Source organism: Lolium perenne, chromosome 7, assembly GCF_019359855.2.
Source record: "Lolium perenne isolate Kyuss_39 chromosome 7, Kyuss_2.0, whole genome shotgun sequence".
NCBI lineage: Eukaryota > Viridiplantae > Streptophyta > Magnoliopsida > Poales > Poaceae > Lolium > Lolium perenne.
In genome coordinates, this window is record NC_067250.2 from 51,200,325 (window position 1) to 51,213,679 (window position 13,355).

Genomic DNA, 13,355 nt, shown 5'->3' on the forward strand with positions numbered 1-13,355 from the left:
ATCTCCGGAGTGGTGGAAAAACTAGCCATAAGGAAAGGGCTATTCCTTTGTGGGATAGGCTCGGAGAAGAAGGTGAGCCTTCGTGGCGTTGAAAAATCCTTCGTGGGATCCCCACCTCTCCAAACGTGACGTACCTTCTTGCAAAGGAAGAGAACACGGGAATACATCTTCGTCTCCGCGTGCCTTGGTTATTTCTATACCCGAGCTTACTTTCCTTTGTGATAGCCATCGAGCTTGAAGTATTTATCATATCTTGCTATCACTTGTTGTTCATATATATATTGTGCCTATGTTGCTTAGCATAGTTCCGCCTACGGCGGCCCCTGTAAACATACTTGTGATCATATACTAGATTGCTAGCAGCACGTAGGGATCCTCCACCGAGGGGACCTGATGCGTGCAAGACACACGTCCGTTGGGAACCCCAAGAGGAAGGTGTGATGCGTACAGTAGCAAGTTTTCCCTCAGTAAGAAACCAAGGTTATCGAACCAGTAGGAGTCAAGGATCACGTGAAGGTCGTTGGTGACGGAGTGTAGTGCGGCGCAACACCAGGGATTCCGGCGCCAACGTGGAACCTGCACAACACAATCAAAGTACTTTGCCCCAACGTAACAGTGAGGTTGTCAATCTCACCGGCTTGCTGTAAACAAAGGATTAATTGTATAGTGTGGAAGATGATGTCTGTTTGCGAAAAACAGTAAAGAACAATTGCAGTAGATTGTATTTCAGATGTAAAGAATGGACCGGGGTCCATAGTTCACTAGTGGTGTCTCTCCCATAAGATAAATAGCATGTTGGGTGAACGAATTACAGTTGGACAATTGACAAATAAAGAAGGCATAATAATGTACATACATATATCATGATGAGTACTATGAGATTTAATCAGGGCATTATGACAAATTACATAAACCGCTATCCAGCATGCATCTATGCCTAAAAAGTCCACTTTCAGGTTATCATCCGAACCCCTTCCGGTATTAAGTTGCAAACAATAGACAATTGCATTAAGTATGGTGCGTAATGTAATCAACACAAATATCCTTAGACAAAGCATTGATGTTTTATCCCTAGTGGCAACAACACATCCACAACCTTAGAACTTTTCATCCTTTGTCCCAGATTCAATGGAGGCATGAACCCACTATCGAGCATAAATACTCCCTCTTGGAGTTACAAGTATCAACTTGGCCAGAGCCTCTACTAGCAACGGAGAGCATGCAAGAACATAAACAACATATATGATAGATTGATAATCAACTTGACATAGTATTCAATATTCATCGGATCCCAACAAACACAACATGTAGTATTACAAATAGATGATCTTGATCATGATAGGCAGCTCACAAGATCTAACATGATAGCACAATGAGGAGAAGACAACCATCTAGCTACTACTATGGACCCATAGTCCAGGGGTGAACTACTCACACATCAATCCGGAGGCGATCATGGTGATGAAGAACCCTCCGGGAGATGATTCCCCTCTCCGGCAGGGTGCCGGAGGCGATCTCCTGAATCCCCCGAGATGGGATTGGCGGCGGCTACGTCTCTGGAAGGTTTTCCGTATCGTGGCTCTCGGTACAGAGGGTTTCGCGACGAAGGCTTTAAGTAGGCGGAAGGGCAGAGTCGGAGGGCTGACAGGGGCCCCACACGCTAGGGCGGCGCGGGCCCCCTTAGGCCGCGCGGCCCTAGTGTGTCGGCGCCTCGTCGCCCCACTTCGTGATCCTTTCGGTCTTCTGGAAGCTTCGTGTAAAAATAAGACCCTGGGCGTTGATTTCGTCCAATTCCGAGAATATTTTCTTTGTAGGATTTCTGAAACCAAAAACAGCAGAAAACAACAACTGGCTCTTCGGCATCTCGTCAATAGGTTAGTGCCGGAAAATGCATAATAATGACATATAATGTGTATAAAACATGTGAGTATCATCATAAAAGTAGCATGGAACATAAGAAATTATAGATACGTTTGAGACGTATCAGGACCCGAAGCTGGGTATATCGTGTGCCCAATCTCGCCCCCGGAATCTCCATCGTCGCTCTTTCCCGAAACCCAAGTCTACAATCTGTAGGCATTGACGAGGTGATCCCTCGTCACTAAGCATATTGTCTCTAAATTGGTTTATCCATGTGAACTACAGAAGAGTCGGCAAATAAACATCATGCAAGTCAAAATGCGATGCGATAACCTCCACAAAGTCTACCAACTTCAACGTCCAAGAAATATGTTCAAGGAATTGGTATGACGATTCGAGGATTTGTAAGTATCAGGGGAAGTATCTTCCTGAATTACTCATATTCAAAGCATCATATTACACTTTTTTTTTGTCTTTATGAGTTCACTATCTAGGTTTGCATGAAGGTTTTTAATGAGATAATACCAACATAAGGCCATTTGTAATACTTTCTGTTTTCCCCCTTTTTGGGAAGTATTCAAGACATATAGATTATGCTCTAAAGGGACGCGGTGTTTCTGCACCCGGATGCATATGCACCCTTTATTTGAAAGGCATTTTAAATATATTTACAAATGAAAACATACAAATAAAAATGTCTCATGTATACCTTGACATGTTACATGCTCACAAAGTAGTTTTTAGAAAAAACTGAGACGTTTTGTGCCCTGTGTAAAAAAAGAGATACATTTTTTGTGCTAAAATAGTCTATTTCTCAAGATATTATTGGTTTTTTTACACATGGTACAAAAATTGTTGGTTTTATGTGAAACTTTACGTGCAGACATAGAACATGTCTCGCTACATGCGAAATTTTTTTCCTAAATTTTTTACATTTTTGAAATATGTTTTATACATACAGTTGGATCAGTTTTGGTTTTCCGTCTAAACTCTACGGATTCACTTCACATTGAGTTAACAGAGACAATAAACATTATATGTTGTATCATTTTCTCCTTATTTTCCCACTAGATTTGAAGGAGTTTTAACAACATATCAAATATTATTCTCCCCATAGGGTGGGGGTAGGGGGATTTATCAACTACAAATATCATGTCATACTTTCAATCTTCTGCCTGAGGTTTTTGATGGAAGTATATAAGACATATTTATTATTCTCTAAATACGCATATGGGTTTTTTCCTTTTATTGTTTTCTCCTATGAGTTACGAAAGACACAATAACAATTATATGTTGCATTATTTTCTCCTAATTTCCCCCTTCAGGTTTAAAGGAGTTATAGCAACATATCATACACACAACTCTCCTCATATTCATATTTTCCCCACATGGTTTTTGGAGGAGTTATTTAGCTTGTGATCAAGACCAGTATTCTCAAGATTACACAAGACATACAAGAAGCAGCTTGTGAAGTGGGGGGGGGGGGGGGGTGGCATCTTATGAGTTACAACAGTTATCTCATTCACTACAAATTGGTTGAAGCTTTACCTTTGTGCCAAGTCCAACTTTACCAAGGCTGTCTCACGTTCAAACCATTACAACAAGTTGGCGAACTAGGTTGCCTACTTGGATACTAGATAGTAAATACAGTTACCTCCTTCACTGCAGATTGGTTGAAGTTTTATTCCGCAAAAAAGATTGGTTGAAGTTTTGGCTTTGTGCTAAGTCAACTTTCACCAAGGTTGTCTCATGTTCAAACCACCACACCAAGCTTGTGAACTGGGTTGTCTCTGTTCCACGAAAGATGTCTTAGATTTATCTTAGTATCTAGATACATCTAAATTTGGACAAATCTAAAACATGTTGGCAGGCAAGCACGCGCCAGCACAGCCTGCGTGCGCGGCTGCAGGGCCACTGCTGGAGGACATGCAAATGGGCCACTTGTGGAGCTTGCGCTGGCTGCTCGTGGTGGCCGCACCGGGATCCCACCGCCGCGCTGGACCTCGTCGGAGTTCCTCCTCACAAGAACCACATTAGGAAGGACTTGATTGCTTTCTCATTTTTCTATCAAGTGTCCTTTGTGTAAAAAGAGGGGCCTGATTGTAGTTTGTGAACTTTTGAGAATCTGACGATGTTTTTGGTAGCCAAAATATGGGTAAACTAGAAAAACAGATTTTTTTTTTTTTTGGTAACCCATACCTTCTCTCTTCTTTACCCATACGGCCATACCCACTCTGCTGTACGTAGCCTTGCAGGAAGCGGACTCGTATGGTTCTTTCAGCTGGAAGAACAAAATAACGCACCAAATCGGCTTGCTTCTGCACGAATGATATTGGTTCTTTCAGCTGGAAGAACAAAATAACGCACCAAATCGGCTTGCTTCTGCACGAATGATATTGGTTCTTTCAGCTGGACGAACCACCAAATAACGCACCAAATCGACTTGCTTCTGCACGAATGATATCGGTTCTTTCAGCTTGAAGAACCACAAAATAACGCACCAAATTGGCTTGCTTCTGCACGAATGATATAACATCGCATCTTAAAGCAGAGCGTCCCATTGCTTTTGGAGTTGGCATGAGCTAACGAGCCCCATTGCTTTTGGAGTTGGCGAACGTGTAGCTTAAGCCTCTAGGCATACTCCCCATGATAATGGAAAATGGAAGCCTTGCAGTCTACGGATGTAAAGAGACCATAAACTATGCAGGAAACAATGCGATTTGTCTCCATGGAGGTTGTAGAGTAGGAACCAGCCGAAATGCAACACCAAAGCGACCTAATCCATATGCATTGCACGCATACCGCCATGTGTATATATACACGAGTAACAAGGATTGCTTTCTTCAGACCTAGAAAACAGTTCCGAGTCTGATCAGTTCAGCAGCTGTAGAAAATATCAAAATGAATACAGACGAGAATGGCGAGACCTCCAAGGCCCCCCTGAGCAGGGGGTTCAGTAGGGGAGTGTCCATACTTGACCTCGTACTTCGCGTCATCGCGGTCGTCGGCACCCTCGCGAGCGCCATTGCCATGGGCACCACCAACCAGACGCTTCCTTTCTTCACACAGTTCATCCGGTTCAAGGCGCGATACAGTGACTTCCCAGCTTTCACGTACGTGTAGAAGCATCTTCGGTGCCTAATTGCATTATTTTCAGATCAAAAAGGGGTTATGACCTGATGCTCTAACTATTTGACTTTTTTTTTTATGTTAACAGGTTCTTTGTGGTGGCAAATTCTATTGTCAGCGCCTATCTCATCCTTTCGCTCCCGCTGTCTATCGTGCACATAATTAGCAGCAGGGCTAAGTATAGCCGTCTGATCCTGATCCTTTGTGACGCGGTAAGATTAGATCTTCTCTAGTTCAAAGCATATGAGTGTTGAGCACTTAAATTAATATTATGTCATCCTGCATGAAACTATGCATGTATTTTTTTTTAAAACAGAACTATGCATGTATTCATTTCTGTGATCAACTACGTATGGTTACTTACCTAGTATATTAAAGGAAGGAAGCATGCATCATATCAGCTACTAACTTAGTTTCGCTATGATTCTTGTGAAGGCAATGCTAGCTCTGGTGACCGCAGCGGCATCTGCAGCAGCAGCTATTGTTTACTTAGCGCACAAGGGCAGTGCCAGGGCAAACTGGTTCGCTATATGCCAGCAATTCGATTCTTTCTGCGAGCGTACCTCTGGCTCCCTGATTGGCTCATTCGCAGCCATGGTTCTGCTGATACTGCTCATATTAATCTCCGCCATTGCCCTGGCCAGGCGCTAGGCCAAATTGTGTGTCATCCGCTACCTGCTGTATAAGTGTGCTATGGCGTGGTTCTTGCACTTGCTTAATGTAATAATCAGTGTGCCTATTTGCCGCCTTTTATTATCCTCTATTATATCATGTGCCGCTTCATTACAGAAATCCATATACCTAAGTTGTTACAAAAATAAATAAAGATGCACTTTCATGTATTAAGTACTGTAATTTTTATGTCAGTTCTCGGCAAATTGCTGTCTAACTAGTTTTTTTGAACAATGTCAAACTAGATGAAAAGCTGGTAGTACCATACCTGCTTGTTGCACTGACGCTGCTATTCCAAGTGAACCGACCACCCTATGGTAGTTTTCAATATGACTTGACTGTCCACGCCTCCTGCCCCTGGCATCTGCCTACCAGGGTGCTACTTCCTCCTATCCTCCAGTTAGCGAAAAATGAAAAGCTGACCATGGGTATAGGCCACTTCATCTAATATTTCATTGCAGAGTATGCAGAACATCACAATGCTGAAAGACGAGCCATTTTGTTGTCGACCTGAGCATAACCAGCAACCTTCCTTACCCCCCTCTCATCCATTGATCCTCGAACTGTCTCCACCCCAAACCATTCACCACATGATGCATAAATGCCAGAGAGCATCACATAGTCTCCGCTCGTATCTTCATTCATCTGTAGAAGCCTCTCCCTGGCAAGCTTGCCCAGGGTTGCATTCCCATGGATCCTGCAGGCACCAAGCATAGTCCTCCATATAACCGCACTAGGTTCACACCTCATGCTACTCAGAACTGCAAATGCTTCATCCAGTAAGCCTGCACGGCCAAGCATATCCACTATGCAACTGTAGTGCCTTGCATTAGGCTCAATCCTGTACCGGTCTTTCATCAGAGATAAATATCTCTGACCGTCTTCAACAAATCCGGCATGACTGCATGCACCGAGAACACAAAGGAAAGAAACCTCATTTGGGCATGTTCCCACTTCAAGCATTTTCTTGAAGAACTGGATGGACTGTTCCGCCTGCCCATGGAAGGCCAGCCCTCCGATTATAGAGTTCCATGTCCAGACATCCCTCTCCTTCATCCTGTTAAAGACTTCCACTGCAGCTTGTACATCCCCACACTTTGTGTACATTGACACCAATGCATTTCCAAGAATAATACTTATACATGGCCAACTTTCCAAGTGCAAAGAATGTACCATCCTCCCTGCCTCAAGTGACCCTAAGTTTGCACAGCACGAAAGCAAGCTAACAATGGTGGCCTCATCAGGCATCCAGCCCGCACACTTCATCTCGCCAAGTACCTCTAATGCCTCCTTCAGCAACCCCTTTGCCGCGTACCCTGTGATAATTGTGTTCCACGAAACCACATCTGTCTCAGGTGCACGGTCAAGCAATTTCCTCGCTGTCTCCATCTCCCCATGCTTAGCATACGCGGCCAGCATCACGTTCCAACACACCAAGTCTTTGTGCCGAAAACTATCAAACATTTGTCTTGCAATGTCCAACTCACCTCTTGCTGCGTGCCCCGCTATGACAGCCGACCATGCCACGACATCTCCCTCACCAGTCTCATCAAGAAGCGTCCCAGCCACCTGCAAATCCCCACACTTGGCATGCATGTTGATAATCGCGTTCCTGACAAACGCATCCTTCAACAAGCCGAGCTTCACGACGGTGCCATGGACCTGGTACCCGGCACATGAAGCCGGCAATCCAGTACATGCCCGGAGGAGATAGCAGAACGTGAAGCCATCGGGCCTCAGGTGCACCGCCTCGACGCGTCGGTACAATGCGAAGGCCTCGGCGGGCGCGTTGCTGTGTGCATAGCCGCGCACCATGACGTTGTGCATGAAGAGGTCCGGGTGGGGGATTCCGTCGAACACCTTGCGTGCGTAGTCCATGCTGCCGTGGAACGAGGCGACGCACGCGAGCAGGAGGTCCCGCAGAGGCTGGAGGCGCGAGGTGATGCCCTTAACGACAAGGTTTCCATGGATTTGCTTCAGGGAGCGCGGGCTTAGACGCGCCGAGCCCTTCCGGATCATGCGCTTGTGGGTTATGGTATGCCAGGGTCGGTGTTCACTTCGGGATGGGCCGAGCGGTTATTCTAATGAAGGGGGCGGGGAGATGATTGAGGAAGGCGTCGGGGAAGACGGACGTCCGGGGAAGACAGCATGAAGATTATCAATGGAACTGAAAGTTTTCAGTTCTCAAAGCTTACCTATGCTGGGAAGTTGACTTGCAAAGTTGCAGCTATTTGTTGATCGAAAATAAATTCAGTTGCTCTGAAAACTAAAGCTCAGATGAGGATAACGCCACAAGGCCCAACTTGGCATTAGTATTGTCTGAATTTTATAAATAAGTGTTTCTTATACTCAAGTCTTTTGTATCATTGTTTCGTCGGGTGGCAGTCACACATCAAGTTACATTTTTCTCTGATCAATAAACGGTTACTGGATTTATTCGAATACATGTTCAGTGTAAATACTAAATGGACAACCTACAGGGTTATTTTATCGACACATGTTGTCACGGGTGGAAAGACAAGCAATTTTGCTATCAGAATTATCTTATCATGTCATATTTGTTCGGAAATTTTTAGCTGGGTCAATCAAGAAGCTTTACTCTTACCCAGAAGTTGTCCACTTTGCTACGGATATTTTTACCCTTGCACTGATAAGTTGTTGTATTAATTATTTATTATTTAAAGTATGAATTTTTTTTATTGTTTGAGTGAATTTCATTTTTTACTCTCTAGGATTAATTTTATGCCACTTTTTACTCAATTTAACAGAAATTTCTCAAAACTACCCTATTTAGCATACTTTCTTTCATTTTTACCCTTTTCTATATTTTGCCCCGTCCTGGCCGGTGTGTCCCATTCAAAGCCTGAGGTGGCGTGTCCTAGTTATCTTTTTGAGCCGAGCGAAGCCGAGATGGCTTCGCCGTCTCTGAAGGTCACATCTTAGTATTACACATTGTATTGTCATCAGGTTCCATTTGTAAGTTTCTAGACTAGATCTGAATTGGCCACGCTGATGCGAACTTTAAAAAGTAAAAATTGTTCAGTTAACTCTGAACTGTTTCATCGATGGATTGCAGAACTGTGTGCTAATGTCTCCGAACTTCAGTCTATCGGTTGTGCCATGCTAATCGCCTACTATAAGCAATACTATGATATGACTCAGACTGCTTATACACGGGAGGAGCAAAATCAATGTAGAAGAATCACTTTTGAACATGAATGTAGAAGAATCACTGGTACTACTCAACGTTCCGTGCAATCAAGGTCTTGCTCGACCCAACTAAGATGTGACGGTCCTGACTAAGCCATCTCGGCTCGGCCCAACAAGCTGACTAGGATACGCAGACTTTGAGTGGGGCGCACTGGCCAGGATGGGGCAAAAATTAGAAGAAAGTATGCTAAATGGGGGTAGTTTTGAGGAATTTGTGTTGAATTTGGTAAAAATTGACACAAAATTAATTTTAGGGGGTAAAAAGTGGAATTTACTCTTATATTGTTTTAGTTTATGTACCATTATTTGTTTTTTAGTAAATGGAGATTACCATTGTCTAGAAGGAGAAGTCGGAAGCAATCGACTCAATGCCATAACTCGATCCCTGGACACCGTTCATGTGTGTACAATTTGAGATCGAAACACTATCAAGGTGTGGGCACTACTACATGTTTGGTTAATTATTCGGCTGATTTTTGTCTTATAATATATTTATATATGAACTGCATTGGGTGCCGTTTGTAAGGTCTCGCCGGGAGCTGGCGATGGACTGATATCGTCATGCTCGGTGGTCTTGTTTTGGCGGTTTTGGTTTGTATGATTCTTGTAATGGCTTTTGCCAGACATTGATGTTTAATAATGAACAAAGGTTGTGTGCATCGCTCCGTGCTCCGTTCTCCATTTCGAAAAAAAAGTATGAGTAATATTTTCTGCCTTGAATGTTACTTGTGGGGGGAAACGATGATCGTACCATATATCCGCCTGCAGCACAATCTTCCAGGGCTTGGCAACAGTACATGCCATTGCTTATAAGTCCTTCTAAATTTTGAAGTAGCTGTCATTTATGCATCTTTTTTTACTCGTTGATCTTTTTTTAGAACCGGCAAGTCGGCAACCACTGTTGCCCCTTTTTCCGTTAAAGGTTTAGCAAAGTGTTCTACAGTTTGTTACATGTGGCCATGCCGCCTGCCATGACAGAGTGACTACTCCTCCTGCCTACCCGCCGACCGCCTAGCTGATTCCCACAGCTCTATCTCTGCAGACAACTGCTGCTACAACTTGATTCATGGTAGAACTCTTTCTGTCAAGTTCTTGCATTGCGTTCTAGCCACAGGTCTCCAATGCCTGCAATGGCCATCACAATAAGGCCTTTTCTTCCTTTCTTCAGCTGGCTTTGTTGCGAGTGAGCACCACCACTCGCGGACTGTTTCTTGTTGCATTGGCAGCTCCTCTGATGTGTGCAGCTCCTCTGATTTGTCCTACCCGGAACCAAAATTATCTCGGAAAAGGACATTGTGTGATCAAGTGATTGATCTCTCTTGCTGTTGGTCACATTCTTTGCAGTCTGTGATCAGTGGTCCAACATTGGTCTCTTATTGCCAACCAACAGATCATTGCATGATGCTGATTTGATCATGCTTTCTATGGCAACTCGCGATGTCTGCTTCTCGACTCAAGTCCTAAGGTACCATGAAAAACAAAAAAATTGACTTTGAGGTATAGAGCAGAGTCAGATGCACGCATGCATGCACTTGTGAACATAAAAAATGTTAAAGTTAGTGTTTCCAGCATTCCACAAATAATATTAAAACAAGAGATGGAAAGTAATAGAGCAAACCATGTCGTGCTAATGGTTACATGTTATTTTCTTACTATGGATTGGAGGGAGAGCTTAGGCATCCGCATTCGGTAGCCAACTTGCGCAACTAGACCAAGAAGAAAGCATTTTCCATCTTGCCCTGGCACTCTCAAGTCAGTTGAATTATGTAGTTACAAGAGCAGGACGATCCACACGAAACCTAAAGCAGCTAGGACGAAGACGAACACAGCAAGGCAGGCGGGAAGGCCTCTTGTCGAACACATGAAGGGACCCAGCCCACCATGAGGTGGACTGAGGCTGAGGTAGATGGGCGGAGGCGGTGTCTCCATGTCGTCTGCCGCCTGCGCCTGGGATTCGCCTGTCGGAGGAACGGCTACGGTAGCGCGACAGACAGGGCACGCGGGCGACAGGAGGAGCCACGGGTCGACGCAGGCGGCGTGGAACGCGTGGCCGCAGGGGGGCAGCGCGCGCCACCGCTCGCCGCCGCGCGACGCCTCGAGGCACACGACGCAGGCCGAGTTTCGGTCGTACGGGGACGACTCGAAGCTGGGGAGGCGGCTGATTTGTTCGGACGCGAGGCTGACATGGCGCTGCCGCGGCCACGGCGGCGGGTGGTCGTCGGGTGAGAAGGCGAGGTACCGCCTGCCCTGCCGGCGTAAGGCGCGCGCGGCGAGGACGAGCGGCATCATGACGATGAACACGCCGAAGGCGGAGAGAAGGGCGGCCGTCATGCAGCACTGCACGCCCATGGAGATGACGCGCGCGGGCCGGCAGCGGAGCTTTGCGGCTTCCTCCCCGAGGGGAGGCTCCGGCATTCCCATTGAGGAGGAGGCCGAGGGCCCGCCTTCAGCGGCAGGCGAGACCATTGGCGCCGGCGATCTCTGGCTTGGCTTGGCTTAGCTCTGGAGTCTCCGCGGTACGGGAGGGATGGAGGAAAGTATCCGGTGGGGAGGGTTGATATTTTTGGGAAGCAACTTGAACTCGGAGAGGGGACGTGATATACACGCCGCCATTGCGTCTTCCGATCGCTGCGTGAAGTCAACACCTTCACCTTCGCTATCCGTACTGATCCACCACATCAATCTTCGACGACGCCAGTTATATCTCACTGTCTACGCTGCCTCCACAGTTCCGGTATCGTCAAGCGACAATGAACCTCTATACTGAAGTCCAACTCATTGTGCTCATCGTCGTGCATATTTATATGGGCATCTGACTTTTCTTTCTATCAGTGATGATGATAAACAGAACCTAAGAAGTCGACCCGTAGTTCAAGGAAGCGTAGGATCATGGTTACTCTCGGCGAAGAGAGTAAAATCTCAAACTTTGAACCATGAACTAATCTCGGGAGCATTCCTCTTTATTTGCTTAGTGTGATCAAATTTTTCAAATGGGCTATCACTCTCATTAACTCTCACATGGCTCACTGTCTCTGGGATAATTATGAGGGGCATCATAAATATTGTTTAGCTAATTAGGGTTTGGTCACTAGAAAAAAGGAATATGGAGGTTTGGACATTCCTGACTTATCAGAGATGAATATGTGCTTTTTAGCCTCCTGGATTAAAAGGTATAATTTGAATGCGAATAAACTTTGGAAACAAATTATTGATGTTAAGTATAATGTTGATAATCCAAATATTTCTCCTGCTCTTCTAGTGGTGCTTCACCTTTCTTGAAAGGGGTGATGTGGGCTGCTAAAGCTGCCAAAATGGGGTACCAATGGAAAGTGCTGGATGGCAAGAACATTAAATTTTGGGAAGACCATTGGTTTGGATCTTGCAGCCTAGCTATTCAATATTGGGAAGTGTACTTCCTGGTTAATGAACAAAACAAAACCATTGCTGAGCTTTGGGATGGGGAAGCTTTGATAGTAACCTTTTGATACGGGCATGGAGGCCTATGTGGAGCCCAGATTCAGGACTCCACCAGCTTAATTATCTTAGTTTATGTAAGGGCCAATATGACCGTTGAGAGGAGCGGGGATTGCGGAGGCGATCTGAGTGGCGATTTCGCCACTCCGTCGCCGGCGAGAGAGGGGTCGTCGGAATGGCTAGGGGGAAGCCGCTTCTGGGTACTCCAAGCTTCCGATGATGAGGAGGAAGACGGCGGTGTGGAGCTATCATCCCCAAGACGCGCAAACGCCGACAAGTCGATCGCATATCTGTGTCGTACACCATCGCCGGTGGATGGCATCGACATGGTTGACGAGTCGCAAGACCTCGCGCGGCGGGCTATCAAACGGCTTCGGAAGCGCGACGCACAGAGGATGGCGACCAAGACTACGATGATGTTTGCGTCTCTGGAAGGTATGTCTTTATCTTCTCCGGTGCCGTTGGGCACAGCCAAATTCAAAAGCTCGACACGGCCGGTAATGGAACCATCAGTTTTCAAGGATGATGGTGATGGTGATGGTGGTTGGACAGTGGTTCGCCGGCGGCATCGGCCGTCGGTGATCACGGGGAAGATCCAGATTTCAAATAATGCTCATAATTCAAAATCGCGGATTTGTCTGGTATGGGCCTAGCTCGATTGCGGGCTAGCCCATCCAAGCACCCGGCTGTTTGGAATCCTTCGGTTGCGAGGAATCGCTTTTCGTATCGGTCTCGATCGGACGGAGATACTGCGCCACGACAAGCCAGGGTAGGGAATTTTGTCGCGGGGCATGCGTTCAGGAAACTATTAGGGTTTTCCTGGCGCAAAAAGCAGCCGGGTTAACCTGTCTGGCGGCGGCACGATCTCCCGTCAACGATGAATGGCGACGGTGGTCGTGGAGGATTCAATCCTGGCCGGGGAACTTTCAACACCGGTCGTGGAGGGTTCCAAGGCCGCACCGGGTACCAGGGTCGCGGTTACCAAGGTAGAGGTGGGTTCCAAGGTCGCC

At 46.0% G+C, this 13,355-nt stretch overlaps 3 protein-coding genes across 4 annotated transcripts; 1 reads left to right on the top strand and 2 right to left on the bottom strand.

Annotated features, from left to right (window-relative positions):
* The first annotated feature begins 4,719 nt into the window (after positions 1-4,719).
* Positions 4,720-5,640, top strand: LOC127317551 (casparian strip membrane protein 3). Its single transcript, XM_051348110.2, has 3 exons — positions 4,720-4,973; positions 5,078-5,201; positions 5,425-5,640. The coding sequence occupies exons 1-3, from the start codon at positions 4,762-4,764 to the stop codon at positions 5,638-5,640; spliced, it is 552 nt and encodes a 183-aa protein (XP_051204070.1). The 5' UTR covers positions 4,720-4,761.
* On the bottom strand, positions 4,866-7,873 carry LOC127317550 (pentatricopeptide repeat-containing protein At5g15300). Of its 2 annotated transcripts, none has more exons than XM_051348108.2 (2): positions 5,930-7,873; positions 4,866-4,998 (listed from the first exon to the last, which is right to left on the bottom strand). In XM_051348108.2, the coding sequence occupies exon 1, from the start codon at positions 7,678-7,680 to the stop codon at positions 6,136-6,138; it is 1,545 nt and encodes a 514-aa protein (XP_051204068.1). In that variant the 5' UTR covers positions 7,681-7,873; the 3' UTR covers positions 4,866-4,998; positions 5,930-6,135. The 2 variants fall into 2 exon arrangements, with proteins under 2 accessions (XP_051204068.1, XP_051204069.1); XM_051348109.2 differs by lacking the exon at positions 4,866-4,998 and adding an exon at positions 5,658-5,790.
* Positions 7,874-10,427: 2,554 nt separating this feature from the next.
* Positions 10,428-11,595, bottom strand: LOC127317549 (E3 ubiquitin-protein ligase ATL41-like). Its single transcript, XM_051348107.2, has one exon. It carries the CDS (start codon positions 11,335-11,337, stop codon positions 10,642-10,644), a length of 696 nt encoding a protein of 231 aa, XP_051204067.1. The 5' UTR covers positions 11,338-11,595; the 3' UTR covers positions 10,428-10,641.
* Positions 11,596-13,355: the final 1,760 nt, after the last annotated feature.